Here is a 23,576-nt window from a genome sequence, read left to right as displayed (position 1 = left end):
TCTGTTGATCTTTTTTACGTCTCAAACAGCTTTGCCTCATGAGCTAAAGTAAAAACAAATATTGTGAGGAAAGTTAACCAGACAAGGAATATATAATAAAGAGGAAACAGTAGTGAGGAAAATCCAAAGATGTTTCTTCTTTTATTACATCTGGAATTTAAATTTAATAATGATGCTCAGGCTTTAGGACATCTGACATGTTTTTTTTTTTATCATTATTACCATTTAATCAAGGACAAATTTGAAAAATGACTATGGAAATGGTGTATATAAAATTAGCTGCTTATTTCTACTAGATAGGGATGTTTCTGTGCAAACAGAAGGCTGCAGCCACCACCACCACCACACACACACACAAAAGCATTGTAAAGCTTGTAAACCTGATAAACTACATGTCTTCTCTGAGGTATCATTTACAAAATAAGTCCTGTTTGGGCTGCTACATGCCAGAACATTGTGTACAGTTACAGGGACCGTCTGAGAAGGTAAGCCAACCCAGAGCATTCTAAGACTATAGCCTTTACTGTATATAGACAACCAAAAGGGACAGGACAGTGAGCAGTGGGGTATAGAGTTACATGAGTGTAGGATTCTGGTTAAAACCTTACATTACTAAGAAGCAACAGGATAAGTGGCCGCAGTCCTGGAGGTTTTTGATGTTTCAAAAACCTGCTCCAACGCATCTGACTCAAATTAATGAGTCATTGTGCAGCACTTCATAGGCTGTTGGATTCATTTCATTTGAGTCAGGTATGTTGGAGCAAGGAAACTTTGAAAACCTGCAGGACAGTGGTCCTCATGGGACTGAAATGAATAGCCCTGCGTGTTTCTCATCAACATTTGGAATAAAAAGGGATCATTCTTCAAGTATCAAGACTATTATTTCAAGAAACGTGAAACCTTAATAACACTGTTGAACAAAGACAGCATTTGAACATCAACCTTCCTTCAGTATAAGTAACATAAACGCTTCATACAGTACAATACAATGTACTGAATAGCTCAAATTTGTGATTAAGGAAAAAAAAAATCATACAGGTTCCATGTTTAACCAGACACACCGAATAATTATGCTGTGCTATGTTTTGATATTTCTGCTCTAATCAAGGTCTGATTGAAATCAGACCACTGGACGACAGTTTAATCTCTCCATTTTAAAAAAAAAGAAAAGAAAATCAGCTTTGAAAATGAATGAGGTTTCATTTTTGAGGGTCTTTATCAGTGTGCTCAGACCACATCTGCTGGAAAAAATGTCCCCATTGTAAGCAGCATCAACTGTGTGCGCATCCTCCAGATGTTCCAGGTTTAACAGGTTGTATTGTCTCTCTGTGTCCTCAGATCTGTTAGCTTCCTTTCCATTTCTTACTCCAAGTGACAACGTCCCATTGCCCACTGTACTTTTTGAATGTGCACAATGCACAATATATCTTTTGTTTTTCATTTGTTTTATCTACAAATTAATTTAATTCTTTACCAAACAAAACATTCAATATAATAAATAAATCTAAAACACTCGAATGAAAAGAAGCAGAAAGAAGTCAAATCTTATGCCTAATATAAAAAAAAAACAGCTGCAGGCCAACATATCCCTGATTACCAGCTACTTTCAATGTTTACACTTCGTTTACTACATTCACGTCACCACAGAGCAAAACAGCTTCACCATTTACATTATATTCTTTCATCATTCCATCTTTAATATTTTTTAAACATATTTGATTTTTACTGCATTATTTTCTTTATCCAGACTGTTCCATAAACTGACAGAGAAACACATTTTCTCTAACACTTTTGTTCTGAATCTTGGTTTTATAAATATCTGACATCCTTTTAAATGATAATGGATTTGTCTATTTTCAGATCTTTTTGGATAGTGATGGTAAACATTTCCTATGAGCTTTATGCATTTCTGCTTTAATAAGCAGGTGTCCTGCCCATTCCAAACTGTCATGTTCCAACCTCCCCATACAATGCCCATTCATCGTACTTTTCCTTCCACAAAGAGGTAAAAAATAAAATCCCTCACTAGCCTTGAAAATTAAATAAAAAAAACTTTGAGTCATAATAATAATCAAATTTATGTGGATTTATAAAACTACAAATGTTTAGAATGATGATCACCTACAAGGTTTATTAATGTATTTCAGTGTAAATTGAACATTTAGAATGTTTCAGGCTTATGTTTTTTTAAAAGTTGTCATTCATGATTGTAAATAATCAGAAAATTTTAACCTGTGAGCATATTTAACTAAAGAAATATGCCACACTAATCAGACAGCCTTGTCAATCTTTCCTCAGGAGCAAAATACTACAAACACCATAAAATTGTTAAGTAATAACATAGAAAATTACATTTGACCCATATGTTGTAAAGCAACTGTAACTTGATAAATAATTCCCTCATAGCTCTAATATTTGAGATTTCTCTGTCATTTATTCTTTTCTAATCAGAAAAAGGAATGAAAATAACTGTGAAGTTAGATAAATATTTTATTATGCCTTTAGTAATTCAAGTTTTATAAATGAAAAAGAGGCTCAACTGGGTCTCATTAGATTGAGATGGCAAGGATGAGCAGGATCACCAAAGTGATGAAAGCTATCCACTGTATTAAATAATTACAGCAAATTTCTCTCCAAGATATCAGTCTAAATGCTTCGGTCAAATCTAGTGTCACACTTTGGTAACATATGGTGGAATAAAATGGGATCATAGAAGTCAGTAATCATCTTTTGAGGACCATGGTACCAAGGAAGGAAGGAAGGGACTAGAGTGCAATAAAATGATAATATATTAATGAACCCTTAATTCATTAAGATTGCAAATAGAATAAGCTCTGCAATGTCAGAAAAAGTAATTCAAAACATAATTTAACAATGTTAGATGTACTGTCCAACACCAAATGTGACAGTGGACAAGTGATGCAGTGGGAACAAGAAGGATATATTTAAAACCCACACAGCAACCGACTACCTAAACTTCTGAAACCAGCATCTTCAAATCAATTTAGTTACAAAGCAAACAAAGAAAAATGACAACAACACTAGTTTATTGTGTGTTAAATAACTTATAAGCAACCAGCATTAACTGAGTACACACATACAAATAAGTACAAACACATACTTATAAACACACTTTTTGTGTAGATTGGTTTGATATTCCTACTGACTGATTCTGATTTCAGTTTCATGCACATGTCAATATGCAAACAGGCAACTGAGAGCAAACAAGGCTGTTTTAATACGTTTGATCACACTGCTTGAATAACAGTTACATAAATAGTGAACTAGATCTATGCCAGAGGGAACATCAGTGTGATACAAGTGTTGTTTTTTTTTCAGTAAGATTATGCTGCATCCTCTTCACATGAATTCAGTCACATCCACACAAGCTGGAGGTGAGCCATGACACATGCATGGTAGTAGTGCTCTTTCTTTACCAATAAACCATTTCTCAGCAGCAGGTGTAGGAGTACTGACACATATACCGGCCCACCTCCCACCCAATGAATTTCTTAGACATCCCTTTCACCTGCACAGGATGCTGTTCTGTTTGATTGCACTTTAGTATTATTACATTAAACATCTGATGCAGCCCCTTACATTCCAGTGAAAATCTACAGCTTGTTATTGGACGGTTAAAAAGCAGCAGGCCTTTTATACACAGTGGATGGAAGCTCTCTGTTGACGGATCAGTCACTTCTGCTCACGCCTCCAGATGATGACCATGCCGGTGGAATCCGCAGATGCCAGCAAACTCTCGTCACAGTTGAAGCTCACATCCAAAACTGGTCCCCCGTGACCCTGTAGCTTGTTCACAATGGCCTTGGTGTTGCGCTCAACGTCGAAGAAGTAGACACAGGCATCCTCGCTGCCAGTTACTGAGACGATATGGAGGAAACCCCAAAAAGATGTTAAAAGGTGAAAACAACTAGAGAAATAATTGAGGGTTCATTAAAGAAAATCAGTGTCAGCAGTTCATGCTTCCTCCAAAACGTCTCAAAGAACATAATGATTATTGGAACAAGAGAGAGATTCAATAAAAATATGAGGCAATTTTTTATTTTAAATGTCTCTTTTTAGGGCACAAGACACCAAATAGTCCATTAGTGGATTCACGCTAACATCAAAGACTGCTATTTTGGACTGAAAAAACCGATCCCTGACTATTCACACAGCCACGCATTGGAGTTTTTTATTTAAAGGACTGTCAAGGACAAGATTTTTCAGTCAATTTGGAGACAAACTATATTCAAACACTGACAAGCCTCCATTAAAAAACTGTTAACTCAGAGGAATAATTAAAAGTGATGAAAGTCAAATGAGAAGTAGCTCTGAGGTACAGAAGTTCAATTGTTTACTTGTCTGTTGTTACCAATTTACTGTAAAGAAAATAGGTTGCTTTGTTGCTGAAAGATTGTTAATTAGAACCCCCCTGCCCCAATCCAGAAGCAGCAGTAGGTTATTTTTGCCTACGTTTCTTTCCCCACATTGTATAGCCTGCAGCAAGCAATACACTGTGGTCTAATTTTCTATTCAGATATCACAGCAGGAACACAAAGCGACCATAGTAAAAATGCTAAGATTTCTTACCAACACAAGCCCCCTGTCTGAAAGACATGAGGGGGCAGAAGATGCTATGAACGTGTTGAGATCCATGCTGGATGGGGAAGCTTCTCTTCAGCTGTAGTGTACCTTCATTATCTACCACCCTGCCAATGGGACGGTGGTATAACTGATTAATTTAATGCAACAACAAATTATCATAAACACATTAAATGAAGATTTTACAGGCTTGAATGTTTAGATGGACAGAGGAGACTAAACAGTCTATTAATACACAAGATACTGACCTGTACAGCAGCAGCTTATTAACACAGGCATTGACCAAAAGGGAGGGGTCTCTGGCCTCCCGGCTAATCCAGGACCGAGCAGATATGCTGCAGATGGAGCTGCCTTCACTCACCACCAGGCGCTTGGCTTTGGTTAGCTTCCCTGTGGGGATGGGGGCGGGAGTGGTGAAGCAGAACCACCAGAGACACACATTAACTGTGTCCTCTCTCATTATACAGTGACAAACTGATAATAATTTGCAATGTAGTCAGTGGGCATTCTGCCCTGACTGTACCTGTTGCCATGTCAAAGAGGAAGGAGAAAATACTCCCCCTGTCATCACCAGCCCAAAGGATCCTCCCCGGAGCATCAAAGGAGAGAGACAGCACGCGGCCTGTCAGCTTACTGGAGCCCCCCTTCACCTTCTTCCCAGTGGAGATGTTAACCACCTGCAGGTGGTGCTTGCTGTTTCCCACCTGGAACACAGGATCAGGAGTGAAGACCTTCATCATTTCCACAGGGCAGCAGTTTTGGTTACAAAAGCTGACATTTAACTCTGAAATTTTAATCAGCATCTGCACCGTGTATACATTCATGCATTATTCAGAGTAAAAGGCTTCTAACTGGAGATTAGTTCCTTGACATGCGCCGTTCTGTTGGTACATGTCGCTCACAAAAAGAAGAAAACATTTGGAATAGGATCAAACAGTTATGATCACTTTTATAGTGTGTTACAAACACAAGAGATGATAGAACCTGCAGTTCATTTGAGGTTTCTGGGTTAAAGCAAGACAAGGTTCTACATCCTCTGACAATCGTTAGAAAATCATCTTTGAATTTAAGTCTGAGCAAAATAGTGAAAGTGTTGCTTTAAAAACAATCAGCGGTCTGGTAACAGATACATGACGGGACAGTTATTTATTTTTATTTGAAATGCCCCTCATACTTGACACAAAGTAAACGTTGATAACTTGAGAAAAAGAGTCTACAACTGTTTATCACAGTAAGGAAAAAAAAAAGTCATTTTAAGACTATTTTATGTTACTGATCACATGACGATGAACTAAGAGATTTTAAAATAATTTGCATTTTCCAGAGTTTACTGTTTACAATGGATGCAGCCATCAACTTTTTAAAAGTAAAGCCAATGCAGAAGAACCTTAAAGAATATTTTAATGAGTGTAACAGTGTGCTGGTTAAGAAATATCCATGACCCCAAAAGATCGCCATTCAAAAAGGTTTACTACATCATAACAAAAGCCATTAAAGTGACTTACATCAAATTCAGTCACCATGATCTGTGCAGTGGGGTCATTATGAAAATAAATTTTATATTCATGTAAATATTACTCATCTCAGATAAATATTTCTGTTCAGTCTGGATCAAGTATCCCACTACAGCTCTACCCTCTTCTGTGAATATGGTCACTTCTAGATTAAACAAAACAACAACAAGAGGAGGGCTGCCAATTTTAAAATGCTGACACAGCAATGCCACAACACTCCATCTTTCACATGCAAAGTGGCACTTTTTTTCCATTAGTTCAAAATAGCCAGGTAAAATGAGAGCAGCGGTGACAACAAAACATCAAACCATGGATTATCTATACACGCTCATTTCAAAGAAGGGGTGTTAGATGGGGTGGTTTGGCCTATCCGGACTATAGACTGGACAAGAGGTACAGTGCAGGACACAGTATTGTATAACATCACGGAGGATTTTGTTAGTGTCCAATGAATAAATAACATAAATATCATCACAGGCCTTTCTGAAACTAGAATATTTAAATGTTTAGTGACTGAGAGATATTGACACAACTGTAAATAGACTCATATCAATGATGAGAGTAATGCATACAGCTATGAAACATGTTTGTTGAAGATTTGTATGTTTAGAAAAAGATTCAAATGATCAATAACTGCCGACTACAATAATCTCAGCATTACTGAGAGTATTACAGTCGACATCCAACTGAAGACTTTTGCTCAAACATATCTATTGTTGTTTGAGATCATTTCAGAGAGACCAAAGCTGACAGCCTCACTCATGAATCGTGCAATTAAGATGAACAGGCAAATAACTTTATGAAAAATCTGATAAATACAAGAGGCAATCAGACAGAAATACCTCTATATTGTTCTAGTCTTACATTAAGGTCTAAGCTGTTACCACTCTTGCTTTTTGTGGTAGAACAAAAATCAGTACTACAAACATGATAAATGATTTAAAAGGGACGCACCACAGTAAGGTTATTATTCATGGGCTGGAAGGTGCAGCAGAGCAGTTCACTAGATTCTGGGTCTCTGACTTCTCGGATGCACCGACCATCCTCGGTGTTCCAAATGCGCAGAGTCCCATCTAATGATGTTGACACAATTATGTCATTGCTCAGAGACCAGGCAAAGTCTGTGACGGGACCGCCATGCCCTTTCAGAGTCACCTTCACACTCGGAGGAGGTGGGGACAACGTCATAATGGACAGGGTGCCATCCAAAGAGCAGCAAGCAAGGAGGTGCTTGTCATCATTGGCAAACTGTAACCGTGGAACTTAAAAAAAACAATAGGAAGAAGACTAAATTATGTTTATGTTCAGTGTGAAATTTACATAAATGATTATAACAAATATAGTACAAATTCAATTACATACCAGCAGAGTCAACGTGCTGGTCGAAAATGTGGTGCATGCCAGCAAAAGCATAATTTTCACTCAGGGTTGTGTCCCCTGCCATAGCACGACTGGCCTCTGCCACAGAGGTGGGCACCAAACTGCCCGGAGGCCTGTAAGTAAGAAAAAAAAACCACCACATGAACATAAAATGAATATTTCACAACCTTCTTCTGCAGCTGAAAACTCAATATAAGAGATCTGATCCTTACTGGATGCATTCATACCAGAATTACAGTCAGTATATCTTGCAAAGCACTGCACCACATTGGCAAAATTCATCAATAAGAATTCAGGCAATAAGATAAGACGCTAGATGAAAAAAGAGGAGTTTTGTGCTCTTCCTTTTACCTCTCATCATAGACAGCTCTGTTCATCTGGGCCTGTAGTTGGTAGGAGCCTCTGCTAACAGACCGACGGTGGCCACGAGCTCCTTGAGCACGAGGGTCCTCCTCAAAGTCCTGACAGATGAGAGAAACCACAAAAGAGAAAAAAAAAACCTCAAAGGCGTGATTAAAGGTGAAGCAGAAATGGGCCGTCAAATAAGCTTCCAACAGCCATTTATCTATATTTTAAACTTATTAAATTTGCCATGCATTTTTAAGTTAATGATACTGTCCACTTATGTGGGCAATGCCAGCCATTTCAACCAAGCTGCTCAGTTTAATAAGAAGGGCAACCAAAATGTTGCTGGGCTCCTATTTGCCTCGTCATTCTCTCCAGCTTTGAGACATTTCAAATAATCCAAATCAGTACAGACACCTCTGCCTACTCTCCCTTTTCTACTTTCCCTATCCTTTCTGTTTCTTTGAGTCTGACCTCCATGCGGTCCAGTGTGGTGCGGGAGCTGCGCACACTGCTGGCCCTGAAGCTGCTCTGCTCAGACAGGGGCCCGTAGCGCAGGGCCAACAGCTGACTGCGCAGCCTCAGGTACTGCCTGCGCAGCCCTGGTTCAAAGCCACACTTGGCGTTCTCTCTGAGCAGCTGGCTGCGTCGACGGATGTATTGAGTTCGGAACTGTGGGAAGGTAGGCGTGCGGTAAGCATTGTACCTGCAGAAGGAAAGAAGTGACACAGCACACACAATAATTCACAAACAATCCATACAATCAATTACACATCTGAATAGCTTCTTCATCAGTTTTGACTATAAAAGCCAGCAGTGTGACTGGGTCTCACCTTGCATCCACTGCCAAAACCTGCTGCCAAACTGCTGCCATACCACAAGCACTCTGGGTAAAGAGGAAGCCACTTCCAAGGCAACGTCCTAGCAAAATGCAAGACATCCACCACTCATTAAATTATCTCTTTATGCTCAGTATGAGTATACACCTGGGCAAACGTAGATGTCACATTAATAAAACAGATATCATCCCACCCTCCATCTTTAGCACTGAATCAGGTGATGATGAACAATCTAAAGGACCACTGGGCATTGTTATTAGGCAAGGTTTTTATGTTCATATTTCCTATCAGTAAATAATACTACAACTAAACCTTTAAAAAAAGTTTTAAAAATGCGACAAAATGACTGGCGATGGTATTTTTCCAGCAACACCCAGAGCAGACGAATCTACTTGACAGTCGCAAAGCTGACTAGCATTAGCTAGCAAGTTAGCCACAACATCCTTCCTCGCTAAAAACAAAACAACACAACACAGTATCCCACCTATTACTGGATATCAATTGATAGTATAACATTTAAAAAATTGAATTAGATGCGTATGATTCACAAACTGTGGTAATATATCGAAACAACACGGAGTAAAAGGTTTAAAAAACACTTGCCTTCCTTAGCTTTTCTCCATCCTTGCGTTTCCTGTCATGTCACATGACTCGCGTGACCCACCCTCTCACTGCGTGCTGCTGGGTTGCGTGAACCTCGGGGAAGCGTTTACAGTTAATAAATTATGACCACAGTCAGATCCCATTAAATTACATTACAGTACAAACACTTTTTGGGGATACAGTGCCTTAATAAAAAGTTACACCATTAATGGATCATACCATTACCTTTGTTTATATTCAAATTATTAGGCTCGTGTCTGATTACACTGAAATGCAGCCAGTCATTACTAATAATTTAGTACTAATCTTACCTGCAGTTTTACAAGAAAAGAAACCTAATGTGATTTTATTATTATTATTATTATTATTATTACTATTATTATTATGGAATTATTACAAACTCAGTCCTCTTAAAGCAATGTACCTTATATTAGCAGACAGATCAAGGTACAAAACGCAAAAATAGTCCCACAAACGTTCTCTTAAAATCTCTCTTATAATGTTGTGACAATTTTAATGCAGAGAATTAAAGGATTTTTTTTAAGTTCAGCAGTTTTGTAGTCACTCACAATTTAGGTGCATGGTGTGTATCCTTATTATTATTATTATTATTATTATTATTATTATTATTATTATTATCATTATTATTATTATTATTATTATTATTATTATTATTATGTCATTGGGACTTCAGGCTACTTACATATATACATATATATATATATATATATATATATATATATATATATATATATATATATATATATATATATATATATATATAGTCATTATCAGAAATAGTTTTTTATTTTACCACAACAAAGACAGGGATATCTATCCCCTTATAATACGTGCTAAATCCCTCCACTATTCCAGTGCAAGGTCCTATACTGTGTAGTCATATTATTTCTTATTTATGTTTTTCTAAGGGCAAAATCTTCTTTTTATCCAGATCAATGTGAGAAAGTGTGATCCAGGACCGAGATGGCATTAAGTAAAACAAACATATCACACAGCCACTTCTTCTGTATAATGATGAAATCGCTTTCTTGTCATGTCCAATAGTTGAATGCACAGTTCCAGTGAGTTCACAATGGCAGTATTACAAGGTCAGCTTTGAGGTTTCGCCTTGCTCAGCAGAGACCTGCTCAGCTGACTGGGCTCTTTGCTTGTTCATGGTGCTCTTTCTCGAAGGGGCCCCAGTGACAGAACCATTCACCAGCACTGGCCATAAATGTCGAGTTGAACGGCACATTAAGCACTGTACTTTCCCAAAAAAAAGAGTATTGACTCTGGAGCACAGCCAAAATGCCAGGAACGAAAGGTAAGTAACATGCAGCACAAATTCATTACAACAAAGTAGTTGTTAGAAATAAGTTAAGTTAAAAATATAAAAATAAATACATGATTAATGAAGACAAATAAGATAGATGTTAAGATGAAAAATGTTTGACCTACATGTGATTACATTTTCAGGTAATAAATCGGACAAGAAGTCAGCTACCAAGGTAGGAATGTTAGAACTGTACCATTAATAATTTTCATCTTTCAGTAAGTTGTGTTTTCCAAATTTTGCTTTATTTATGTTTGTCTTTTTTTCATAGCAACCTCAGAGTCCTAAAGAGCAGCCGAAGAAAGGTGATCAGAAAGGAGATGACAGCAAAAAGCAAGGAGGTAAGCATTTATATCAGCTGAATATATCTTCCAGAAGTCCCCGACATGGAAATGAAGTGCTGGGATTGCTGTCCCCAGTAAAGGTGTCAAAGGTGTGTTTTATCCTCTCGCAGGACAGCCGAAGGGAGAGAAGCAATAACTTCCAGGCATTCGTGAAGATGGCTTTGGAGACACTGCTGGGGTCCTGCCGTCGTAAAAATGGAGGTCCTCGGGGAAGATACGGCTGAATGTCCCCCCTCCGCACTTTTCCTCTAGAACTTGCTGCTTTGTGGCCCTGCGATACATCATCTGCTCACCTCTTACAGAGGTAGAAAACAAAGCTGATCTTCATCCATCACCATCTGTTGTTATGATGTTCTTCTCTACCCTTTTCTATCTGGCCCGCACTGTCCACTCTGGCTTAATGGATGCTTAGAAAAAAGGATCTAAGCTAGACCAGACTACTGCTCTGAGCAACAAACAATCAAACTCTAGCAACTCCTCCCAAACCCGCCCTCATACCATCACTGTCAGACAGTGCATATATTCTTTTTGTAAATAATGATTCAAATAAAGAACTATTTATTACAGCAATCTGAATGTGGATTTTTCCTTGATTTTCTCACTTCTCCCACTACCTCAAAATAACACCCAGTGAATCAGACAAAAACACAATTCAAGCTTTCATGTAAAATTTTATAAAAAATATCACAGGTGTATCGATGCCTTCACATTTACAGGGACAAAATTTTGACCTAAAGCAAACATCTGAAAGGTATTTACAATTTTTGTTGGATTTAGTGGTATTACTGCACGTCTGCACAGACCAAGCACATGAACTGATGCTGAAGCTCTATTCTAACACCACATCTTGGTCAAGAAGCAAATCGTTTGATGTTCTGCTCTTAAAGAGCGCAATCGAAATCTCACGCAGGTGCTCATATCCTTGCATCAGGTTGTCAAAAATCACATCTGCGTAGTAAAAATCTAGAAGAGAAATAGTTCATGTAGCATGTTGGATGTTTTTACTTTTTAAAGCTGTGTACAAAATTGAAAGAGGAATTTAAATATCTTTGCTATACAGTAATACATGTCAAATACCCTGATTCTACTATTTTTAATTTCAGTGTTGGAGAGGAAAAGTGTTTGGAATACAAATTAGATATTTTAATTATAAGGAAATTGTCAACATTGCCACAAAACAAAAATTCAAACACCATCAGGATATTCCACATAAAAAAAATATCATCTAAAACTCACTAAAGGAAGAAATAATGACTGATAACGCTAAAATTGCTGCCTCATAACCATACCCTGTGCTCTTTTCATTCATAAGGAAAAATCTTTATCATCCACATGCTCAAGAGACAAGCACTGTTCCAGGACAAGTCTTACAAATGTCTATATAAATTTTATTGCCAGCAAATTCGGTTAAAAAGAAGCATGTCCTTATTAAAAAAAAATAGCTCCAAATGAACAAACTAGTGTGAAGAAAAGTCCAAGTCGCATTCTGCTAAGAATCCCAGCCTCTGTTTTAAGAACTAATTTTGGCCTTCTGAAGAAATTAAAGCACGCTGAAGAAGAGGGCAAAGTAACTATCGAGGTCAATTTCCTGTTATTCAGTTTGAAAGAAAGTGACAGGTCAGGGAAATCCCACATTAATAAGAAACAAACAGCTGCATCATTGATCTTGGTTGATAAAGTGAATTTGCTGGCTATAAGATTACAGAATGTCACCAGCCTTATCCCTCAAACCTTAAAGTTTGACTATAGAGCAGTTAAGGCGAAGGGATATAACATCTGGAGGACACCTGCCTCCTGAGTTCTATCAAACGTCTGCAAAAAGGAGCAGCCAATCTCCACCGTGCTGACAGTTATTGATTGTGTCCCACAGTAAGACGCCGTCACGGCAGGAGTGCTCGACAACTGTGGCTCAGATAAAAAGGATGCGATACGGAGAAAAAGAAACTATCTTTCTACAGATATGAAAACTAGTTCCCAGCAGGTTAGAATCACAGATTACCCAGCCAGCACGTGGTGCACCCTGAGCACCGCATGCTGGTTTATTGTTGTACGCAGGTTGAAAATCTTCTTTTCGGTCTGATGCAGGATAATGTCACAGTGTAGAAGTGAAAAAACCTACTTCACATCTCAGTATTGCTTCCTTTACTTCTTCATCTCTTGTTTTTAGAGAATGAGGCGGTACAATATCCAGCATCCAAACGTGACCCAGTGGCTGGTCCAGCTCAGTTCTGACCACTTCTGAATGGTATGATGGGTAATATCATCCTGTAGGGGACAGTATGCATAACATGCTACACTCTGAAGAAAAAAACACCCATCACACAAACCAACAAATCAGTTAACTATAAATACCAAAGGAAAGATGGCATTGCTAGAAGGTATTTCATATATTCCTAAATCACATAAAGAGTTGTACGCTTTATGCACAATTGTATGAAAATAGACACCAAGGAGCTTCTAAACATGGGAACTGATACAAAAGAGTAACTCAATGAATCCGATCCTGCTCCAAAAAACACCACTGAACTTTTTACATTTGCACACCTTCCTTAAAAATTCCTAAATATGGCATCGGTGTGGTAGTTAAATAAAACCTATAGATTCTGAAAGTGAAATTTCACCTGTGATTTTGCTCTTTCTGTTATTTTGCAATGCTTTTATCTGATTCCCTCCTTGCAGACTTTGTGGTTCTGCTGCAAAGAACGGATTTCCTCTGTGGATAAATATACTCTCATCTTACCTCATCGTCTTCCATGTAGTCCACGCTGGAGTTGAACACAGAGCCCAGGTATGCCAAGTGAAGTATTGCCAAAGCACTGAATGCTATGTTAATCATATACACACATAACCCCTGCAGAGTAGAAACAGCATTATGTTAGGGAAGTCGGTTTCATACCAAGTCGTGGCTGAACTACGAAGTACCAGTTTATCAATGCCTGAACCCTGATAAGAACAGTGATGTATTCTGCTTTATGCAGACTGCTTGTTGTTGGGATAAATCATTATTTTTCTCTTCCTGATATTCTGATCTGTGAAAGAGAATTGTCTTTTCTTCCTTGGGCTTCTTTTCAGCGAATATATCAGCAGTCAATGTAAGGCAGACGAATGATGCTGCTGTATTTTAACTGCAGCACCTGTGTTGACATTAAAAAGGTGGTGTCTGATCCTCTTTAGCACCCCAATAAATACACAGCTTTCTGGTTCCCAATGTTACCTTGTATGTTGTTATAATAAAACAGAGATTTGATTTTCATAATTTTGTTCATGCAGATGAAAACAATAGTTGTCGGAATAGTTTCTGACACCAAAAGTGGTGTCAGTTTGAGCAGATCATGATCTGAGAGGAATTTCTAGCAACCATTTGCACAAATAAAGCTGGTAGAAGAAAATAAAGTTAAAAAAAGTAAAAAAAAAAAAAAAAAAAAAAAAAGAAGACAGGGGTATTTTGGGAATTAATTTCTATCTCTGCATGAAATCGGCTGAAAAAAAAAGATATTTTTAAGCCTATGAGAGTTTTTTTTATGGCTCAAACTTCAAGTTGAGTTGGATGAAAAGATGAATTTGATTGAAGAAGTAACTTGTACCAAAGAGAAACACTCCAGAGAGTTCTGATAACCAGCTGAGGTATATTTCAGCAAATAATCTCACCCTAAAACAAAAATGTACAGTTTCCACACATTCATTTTTGCAAACGAATTAACTTTTTGTTGATTAAACAAACAGGGTGCAAGGTGTTAATTGAGAGTGCTTTGCAGGTGCTAAAACAACCCTGGCTGCTTTAAATCTTTCTGTTTAGGTATGCCAACATCTCCTGCACGTGGCTAATATTTAGCACACAGATGAGAAATTCAACATTTCTCATCTTTAGTCCTTGTTGAACTTTTCTTTTAGCATTATGCAAATATCAAAAGCTAACTGCTAATCATCACTACGTGTGGCAAAGATTTGAAAAAGAGAGAAGAGACAGGTGAATATTACCTTTTTGTTCTGGTGACTGCAGTTTGGCTGACACTTTTTTGACAGTATACAGGCATTAAAAATTACTGCAAGCCTCTTCCTCAATACTGAAACACAAAGCAAGACTAAAACATTACAAGAGACCAGAGAAAGAGTTCCTTTGCAAACATGAGGGGAAAATTACAAGCACTGCAGTGAACAGAAATAGTGTGTCATAGGGGGTGCAATTAACCATTTCTGCAGAGCTAAGCATTTTCTCTAAATGGAAAGTGTGTAATGTGGAAACAAGAAAAGCATTAGGAAGACTCTTACCGTGCTCGATGTATGTAATGAACCCCAGAGATATGAGTACTGCACCCAAATGAAAACTCAAACCCTGAAATCCGCAAGAATTCGAATCAAAACTAAACAAAACACTTGTTGACATGAAAGCAGTATTAGAAATATAAGTGCTCACGTGCAGGAGGGCACTGGCTGTGTAGGTCACCATGATGGCCGAGAACGTTCCAAATCTGAGCGCACTCTTAAAAACATCTGTGAGATGAGATTATCAGCTTCCATAAGAATTACAGTCTGCTTATAGAAGGCATCATAAATCAGCTGCTGTCATCCCTCCCAGCATCAGAACTCACAGGTGTGCAGAAAGCGAGACATGGGCAGATTCCATGACGTTACCACCTCCACCATTGACCGGGGAAATTCTATATTAAGCGGCTTGGATACGCTCATATCCCTAAAAATAAAAAGCAAAGGGGTGGAAAGCTGTTAGAAACCTGAATCAAGTGAGGGATGCTTTATGCTGATTGCTGCATGCAGTTCTGACCATTTGAGGTTTTCTTTCTCCTCTGTGAAGCCTGCCCCAGCAAGAGTAGCAGTAGTCTCGCTCAAGTAGCCGACAAAATAATTGCTGAAGTGGAAAGACATTGTGTTCTCATACGCCAGCAGCCACCTAATGCAAGAACATCGGAACAGTAAGGGAGACAGATGGCTCTGATAATCCCATTTCAGCTAAAATCTAACTGTATTAAGTTTTATGAAAAAAACTGAAGAACATACTTTGCCGCCGAACCTCTAAAGAGCAAAGGGGACAAAGAGAGCAACGTTAGTGACACATTATGTTTCCACATCTGCTTTACTGACTTGTGATGATTTACTTCTCACCAAGTTTTTCAAGGTAATGAAATAGTAAAAGAGTGGGTGAAAAGGGTGTCCTGGTAAATATGTAGCTGCACATAGATGGGGAGTGATGATGACGATGAAGGTACATGCTTGTAGGTAAAACCTTTTGCATTGGTAAACAAAGGATCTGCATGCAGAAAAAAAGAGTGCATATTGTGTGGAGATGCCAACAGCGTATGGTATGCTCAGTGAAGCAAAGCAAAGCACAGCCTTATATACCTGATTTTCCTTCTTTTCTTGCTGCAAACAAAGCGCATAACAAATCCATTACCTTACCGGGAAGATTTAAGAGAATAAACAGGGACTTTGATTTATTTAGCGGAATCGTGTTCTGCCTACCTCCGTAATAGCTTGTCTCCAAAAACAGGTATGAAATAAGGGAAGAGATAGGGCGCCACACAGTTGGAAATAACAAGGCAGATCTGGCTCTTCACCCAGCTAAGAGACACTTTAAAAAGCCAAGCTAAACTCTAAGCAGAAAAACAAGAAATGCACAGTTAGCAGATAGTTTCAGGATAAACTCACCCCACCCTTTCCATCCTTATGAGATAGAGCATCACACCTACCAGCTTGCGCCCTTCCAGGGCTTCTTTGTAGCTGTTAAAGCTGATCCAGGGACCAAAAATGACGGTACCCACAAAGTAAATATAGCCCATGAACTCAATGGGTGAGGGGACACTGGTCACAACACCTCTGTCCAAATCAAAGGCCAGAGAGATGGCTTTCATGGCAACCACCATCTGTGAACCTTGTTGAGAGAGATTCCTTAATAAAACTAAAATAATAACTTTCCATCAAGATAATAAATAATAAAACAAAGCAAATATTGCAGGGGATTACTGGCCTACCTCTCATCTTGTGCCAGTTGGTGGTATCCATCATATGCAGCTCTCTAATAAAATCAGATAAAATACATTTTCTTAGATCTCGCTACAAGGCTCAACTTCTGCATCACAGTCTTTGGATAGTTCACTTAAAATGCACATTTGGTGGGTGGTGCTGACAAGCCAGGTATCAGAGGAGGTCCCTCTTACCCCAGGAGCAAGTAGATGAGCACAGTGATGGAGAGGAAGGTGCCTCGGATGGTGGAATGGCGGCACAGGAAGAGGAAGAGGTAGCAGAGAAGACTGAGAAGGACCACCCAGATCATATGTAGCTCAAAAAACAGGTAGAGGGTGTAGAAGCCTCCAGCCACTGTGCCCAGGTGTTTCACAAAAGAGGGGAGACCTGGTGGAGGAAGATAGTTCAAATATACAATGCTGGTTATTAAAATGATGCAAGCAACATGATGGGTGAATGACATCAAAATATCTGAACTCTCACCCAACATCCAGAGCAGCCGACACAGCAGGCAGATAACCAGCAGCTGCCATACCTGCTCCAGGCCCTGCTGAGCAGTAGGCAGCAGGCAGCCATGAGCAAGCTCCTGGAAGAACTTCTGTCGGCTGAACACTCCCATCACTAAGCTTAAAAACCAGAGGGAAGCCATTTTTGTTGCATTTTTACAGCAACAAAAAATATACCCATGTTGCTACTGTTAGCATATTTAATGTTACCACAGTAAAACGTGCTTTGCTTTCTGCATTAACTCACACACAAGCAGGAAAACACAAGCTGCTCCCCACATTCTTCAAACTTCAAGTCCCAGCATGCAAAGCGACTCACTACAAATCTATGAAGATCCATGCAATTAGCTGCAAGAGTTTCAATATTTCTGAAGAGATATTTCATTTTTTATAAGTCAAATATATATTTATAATATATAATTCTCGCTTCTGTTCTAATCTCAAACTGGATCTATATGATTATTTCTGTATAACTAAACCTCAGTGAGAAAACGGGAAAGCTACAGCCCACTAACATGAAGAATTGTGTCATTAGACCGCTGCACAAAGCGTAGTGAATAAAGAGTATTAGATGCTTTTCTTCAAGGCATGCTTTCTCCGCAATGCAGTCCAGCAAGGGGGTGAGTTGACTCACAGCTGCCTTCAACCACTGCATTAACGGTACCGTGTATTCAGTGTTGTGTGTGTGACTAGAAAACTTGAAAGCAAATGCGTCTTAAATGTATGAAAGCTGTCAGGAATTGCTAGCCTTGCTTCACTGAACTGGTAGGATTTACAGCCTCGCTAGCAACGTACTTGAAGACATCCCCCAGCCCCCCGCATAAGAAACAGCTAAGCTGGATGCCCGGAGCATGTCAGTTTGTTTTTCTGGGATAAGACTTACCCTTTCCGAGCAGGAGCGGGAGGCTCCTCCTGGTGTTTATCCAGCTGCTTTTCTGTCCCTTAACAATTTCTCAAGTGTGTATGTTTCCGCTTAAGCACACTCGGTCCAGATGATGCATATCTGTATGACTCCCATTGTCACAGCATCAGCACCACTAACCCATGAAGGCACGCGAGGACTCATCGACCAATCTACCGCTTAGGTCCAGCGATAACAGCCAATCGCAGCTTTCATAGCCATAACATAACGGCTAAAGCGTCCAATCGGAGTCGTTGCCCCCCATTACCGGTGCATCCGGACCAATGAGACGTGTACAGCGTGCAGATGGACGCAGACGGGACTCAAGAGATGTAGACGTGCTGCAAGAGGTCACAGAGGAAAAACCCCTGGTTGCGAGCAATAATATTATTTCTACCTTTCCTTTGAATAAACTATGTCCTTAATTAATAACAGAGCGCTAAAAAATCAAATGGGGTGCAAAGAACAAATATAAATCAATAATTTGGTGGCGGTACTAACAAAGAAACTTGACAAAGTTCCTTAAAAAAGTTTCCTAACATATTAACAGCAGTATCCAGAAGGATATAAGGTAATGGTCAAATTTAAACCACAAACAGAAATGATTAAAATAAGTATTACCCATCAACATCCATCCAAATGTAAAAGCATAAATGCTGTAAATGCACTGTTGTTTTTTTTTTATTATTTTCAGTGCAGTTGAATTGTGTGTCAAATCAGAACAAGTCTAGAGGCTTCATGTTTTGACACAATGGTAGGACAGTCCAAGAAAAGCAGGCAGATATTTTAAGGTCAATGTGACAATCCTCTTAGTGCCACCACAATAAATCTCGAGGCAGTTTGTGGCCTGAAAATCCTCTTTGCTTTGGCAACAAAACCATATTTTAGAAAAGTCTGACAAAGTAGGATCATTTTATTTGAAAATAGGTTACATACAAATTACATATTATGACACATTGAGCAACTTATCTCTCCCATTTCCTGTTCAAATAAAAATCATAGAATGAATTTGTTATAAGCAGGGTTATGGTTTCATAAACTGGTGGGTCAATTAAAGTTTTCTGGTTTTCAAGTTCCTGTGGTTATCTGGTAAAGTCCCATAAGGACTAAATGATAAGGCAGTAACCACTTAGCAAAAAAAAAAAAAAGGTCTAGTCTAATAAAACTGTCATCCTAAAATGAACAAAAAAAAGTGAAGCAGCTGTTTTAAAACCCAATTCAGAGTCGACAAGTGTGCTGCATCCTAGTACAATACAATTAAATGTTTGACTTGCCTCTTTTCACAACATCAGTGTCAGCACCACAGAAAGAGTGCTTAGCCACCGCTTGGTAGTTTGGGTGTTAGTTATTAAAACTTAAAAGCTTCTGAATAGCAGTTTCGTCTCCCAATCAGTCACCCTGCTTTCTACCATTTCTGGAAATTTTGCACATAAACCAGTTTAAAACACTTGTGCATCCTAAATACATTGTGTACATATTTGTGCCCATTACGTCAAATTGAGGCACATAAAACAGCAAACATTGTCAGTCTGTTTCCAGTTATCTGAGGTAGGTGGGAAAAAGCTAATTCAGTGGTCACTTACCTGATGTAGTAAAAGCAAATATTCCTGCTCCTGTTTGTTGTACAGTGTATTTGCTCACAAACCAATCAGTTACAGCACATGATACTAAGTACAATATTCAGCCTGCAGTCTAAATGCCAACTGGTGCAGTTTTACAACTAAATCGTTTACATTATACACACATCTTAACAGTATTACTGATTAAACAGTAAAAAAAAAAATCTCGCTACTTTTAAAAAGGTGAAACATTTTAACTTCAGAACTGAGGAGCAAAAAGACACATCAGAATATATCGGTGTGCAGAACCAAGTTAGACCTGTCAGTAAACAGTCTGAGAAGTTTATTGACCATCTGCAGCATTCACATTTATACACTAGAGGGAGACAAATCAATACAAACACATAATTTAAGTGATTGCTGCATAATCCAAACAGGCTCCTATCTCTGCTGCAAGATTAATCAAAAACACCCAAATGTTAGGCAGCCTGACTTATTCACTTCATGACAAAAAGCACCAGTCCTCATCTGAGACGAAAATATTTCAACCAAGGCAATAGGATCAGTTTGATGAGAGGATTAAATCGTTTTTACAGTACAGGAATGACTGTTTAAATGATACAATGCTTCCCGCAGCTTGAATCAGATTTCAATCTCTAGGTCGTAAGCAATTTTCTCTTTTTTGACTTCCTTTACGGTTTGGGCTTTCGGAGAAATTATAACTGGTTCGTTTGGCTCCACCTTCACAACATTTTCAATCTTAACTGTTCTTTGTTTGCTCAAAATATATTTGTAATTTCTTTGAACTTCAAGCAAAGCCGAGGTGAGGTACTGAGGGGAAAAGATCCTCAGTGAGGATGGGAGCTCTGGATGTTGGGGGAGATGTGGTTGTATAAAAAAAGAAGGATACTGAGGCACTTCTGAATTCAGATTAAATGAGTGTTTTGGGTTATTTGAGAATCTGAGGATTGGTGAAGGGGGACAGGGCATAGGAGAGGGTTTCACTGACTCCAAGCCAGGAGTTCTGGTGAATGAGGATAAAGGGGGGACATCGGGTAATAATGCAGGGGGTGAAGGTGAAGGTAAAGGCGTCGGACTGAGGTCCTGTGAACTCTGAGTGTTGTCAACTGTTTCTGCCATCTGCTGTGGCTCCTGGTTTTCTGGAAGACTCTTTTCTGGGCTCACACTAGTGTCTACACTCTGTTCCTCACTGGTGGAGGACTCTTCACCAGATTCAGTTTTAGACTCAATCTGTGGCTGGAATAAAACGTGGTTGTGACGTCGACAGAACAGCACGCCACACTTGAAGCACTTCCTGCCATCTTTAACATGGAGCAGTTTGTGACGCTTGAGGTTCTGACTTGTAGTAAAAGATCGATCACACATGTTACACGGAAAGGAAGGCTCATCCTCGGGGACAACATGGGACTCATCTACATCTGCCTGACCTGAGACGAAGGCCTTTTGGTCTTCGTGCTCTTGTTTGTGCTTAATAAACTGCGACACACTGACAAAGACCTGACTGCACAGTTCACACTGGTAGCCACCTGCAGGTGATATTACATTCTTTAGGAGCACAAATGGATTCTTTTTATCCATTTTTTGCATGCTTACTATTGATGTCTGTGATGGTAATGTTTTGTTTGGGCTGGATGTTGTTTGTGATTGGATTGTGTTGGTTTTACTTTCTGCTTCCTCAGTCAATCCCCTTATTTTCTAGAAGACAAACACACAGAGAATAGTATTATTATGGTAAGAGCATTTTCAGAAGAAATGTAGTATAAAATCATAAGAAAAATAATGGCGGCTGCTACCTTTCGCAGAGATGGAGGTGATGGAGTCTGCACTGAAAGTTTACCCGCAGTTTCCATCATGTCAGAGGACTGAAGGTCTGCTGGAGAACCTGCTCCATCAGAATCAGGTGGAGTTGTTTCTTCCTCTGTATGTGCCTTAGCTCTACGTGGAAGACTTTTTCTACCACCATAAGACCTATGAAAATAATTGTGAAAAATTATTTATTTTAATATGTAATCAGATAAATAAACTGGTGTATGTATATAGAAATAACAACATTCCCTTGTGCAGGTCTTCCAACCAGAGGAGTACAGACTTATGTACACACTACATGTGCAATATCTTACAAAACCACTATGACATATTTATGTGAATAGGAAAACAGGTTTGAGGCTCCCTAGTTCTGCTCAGGATAAAGTAACTACAGGATATAACTGGAGGCCAGGCTGTAACACAGAAATCTCAATCAGTTGATTATCAGATTGTCCTTTACTGAAGACCTTTACACATTAATCTGGGTTGAGTTGTTTTGCTGCAGACAGGTGGATAAAATCTCTCATTAAGAGTTGAATTTTTTTTTACAAAGCAGAGATTATGTACACAAATCTAGTTTCTCTTGTTGTAACATTTTCTTCATAATGTCAAATAAAAATTGAAACCAACTCCAAATTTAACAACCTGTGGTGTTAAGAGAGAGCTATGCTTTATAGAGGCAAAAATAAAGACAAAAAACCTGCAGTTACAAGAGAGTTTATAAGTTTGGTTACTGACCAAATGTTTTACTTCTGCAAACTCCAACAGCTTCAAGTTACCAAATAATTTAACGAGTCTCTTGCATTCACTAACTTTATCCCAACAGAATATTAAATGCTGCCCAATAACTATGCAATTCTCTCAATGGGACAGAAATGAGAGGGTGTTTCCCTAAATATACAACAACACACTACAACACAATTATTGGTCTGTCCATGCAGAAGCTATTTATTTAAATCAGCTAAAATTATACTTTAAATTTCTCACCGTTTCATATTTTTCTTTCTCTGTTTTTGTTTGGCACATGTAAACACAGAAGGGACATAGTCAGGTCTGTCGTGGTCCGTGGTCGCTTCTCCTGTAAAACACGGACACAACGTTTTATGTAACTTTAAAAATTTACATCTAATTCCATATATTTGACTAGTGCTGCAGCTAGCTGTTTGGGCTGGGTACCAGTTCTTTGTATCTGACCTGAAATGAAATGATCGCCACAAATACGAGTAGATCCTCTGAGCTCCATGTTGCTGCCGTTCGCTCGCTGTATTGCTTGTATCCATAAACGTCTCCGTTGGACCTGAAACTGTCGAGATCCAGATGGTATCGTGTAAAATTTAGTTCTGCTGCTTGGGGAGTAGCGATTTTTGCAACCAGACACGCAACATGACATTTTGCTTCAAACTTTGATTCGGCGTTAGCAGGCTTTTAGCAAGTTACAGAAACAAAACTCAGGACGAGATGCGCGCGCAACTTTGTTGATTGCGTCACATAGTTGACTTCGCTGTAAGAGCGGTCACGTGGGATATGAATCCTTTAATAGTTCCAAACAAATCTACTACTGAACAGACAGACGCGATCGGATTGCTGAGTGAAAACTAAATAAACATATTATTGCTGCACATACACGTTAGTCAATTAATGCATTATGTTCATGTCGATTTGAGTGATGATTAAGTCATATCTGACAATAGATTAAATAAGTGTAACCAGCACAATAATTTCATACAATTTTGAAGGTGATCATTGATCTTTGTTCCACCTTTATGTCATATTCATCTGTGTGATGTCACCTTTTGATGTGTGTATGTTCTTTGCACCAGCTAGTGTGTGATGTCACTGTTTGATCT

General features: G+C 38.8%; 3 protein-coding genes across 5 annotated transcripts; all 3 read right to left on the bottom strand.

The window, feature by feature from the left end:
- Window positions 1-3,032: 3,032 nt before the first annotated feature.
- Window positions 3,033-9,365, bottom strand: wdr13 (WD repeat domain 13). The gene is made up of 10 exons (XM_042004562.1): window positions 9,284-9,365; window positions 8,675-8,762; window positions 8,316-8,547; window positions 7,848-7,957; window positions 7,479-7,609; window positions 7,071-7,378; window positions 5,126-5,306; window positions 4,851-4,992; window positions 4,591-4,709; window positions 3,033-3,878 (listed from the first exon to the last, which is right to left on the bottom strand). Exons 2-10 carry the CDS (start codon window positions 8,713-8,715, stop codon window positions 3,694-3,696), a joined length of 1,449 nt encoding a protein of 482 aa, XP_041860496.1. The 5' UTR covers window positions 8,716-8,762; window positions 9,284-9,365; the 3' UTR covers window positions 3,033-3,693.
- Window positions 9,366-11,611: 2,246 nt separating this feature from the next.
- Window positions 11,612-19,121, bottom strand: LOC121651757 (protein-serine O-palmitoleoyltransferase porcupine-like). Of its 2 annotated transcripts, XM_042004166.1 has the most exons (15): window positions 18,326-19,121; window positions 17,420-17,562; window positions 17,131-17,323; window positions 16,945-16,988; window positions 16,663-16,844; window positions 16,436-16,566; window positions 16,316-16,336; window positions 15,974-15,988; window positions 15,741-15,866; window positions 15,550-15,650; window positions 15,375-15,451; window positions 15,230-15,293; window positions 14,939-15,024; window positions 13,701-13,811; window positions 11,612-13,225 (listed from the first exon to the last, which is right to left on the bottom strand). In XM_042004166.1, the coding sequence occupies exons 2-15, from the start codon at window positions 17,553-17,555 to the stop codon at window positions 13,124-13,126; spliced, it is 1,389 nt and encodes a 462-aa protein (XP_041860100.1). In that variant the 5' UTR covers window positions 17,556-17,562; window positions 18,326-19,121; the 3' UTR covers window positions 11,612-13,123. The 2 variants fall into 2 exon arrangements, with proteins under 2 accessions (XP_041860100.1, XP_041860099.1); XM_042004165.1 differs by having other exon boundaries at window positions 15,230-15,451.
- Window positions 19,122-19,238: 117 nt separating this feature from the next.
- LOC121651756 (zinc finger protein 354A-like) lies at window positions 19,239-23,200 on the bottom strand. Of its 2 annotated transcripts, XM_042004164.1 has the most exons (5): window positions 22,924-23,200; window positions 22,717-22,807; window positions 21,819-21,891; window positions 21,717-21,782; window positions 19,239-21,618 (listed from the first exon to the last, which is right to left on the bottom strand). In XM_042004164.1, the coding sequence occupies exons 1-5, from the start codon at window positions 23,117-23,119 to the stop codon at window positions 20,545-20,547; spliced, it is 1,500 nt and encodes a 499-aa protein (XP_041860098.1). In that variant the 5' UTR covers window positions 23,120-23,200; the 3' UTR covers window positions 19,239-20,544. The 2 variants fall into 2 exon arrangements, with proteins under 2 accessions (XP_041860098.1, XP_041860097.1); XM_042004163.1 differs by having other exon boundaries at window positions 21,717-21,891.
- Between the last annotated feature and the right edge of the window lie 376 nt (window positions 23,201-23,576).

This window comes from Melanotaenia boesemani, chromosome 13, assembly GCF_017639745.1.
Source record: "Melanotaenia boesemani isolate fMelBoe1 chromosome 13, fMelBoe1.pri, whole genome shotgun sequence".
NCBI lineage: Eukaryota > Metazoa > Chordata > Actinopteri > Atheriniformes > Melanotaeniidae > Melanotaenia > Melanotaenia boesemani.
Note: the sequence above shows the minus strand (reverse complement) of the source record. Positions and strands in the feature narration are given on the sequence as shown.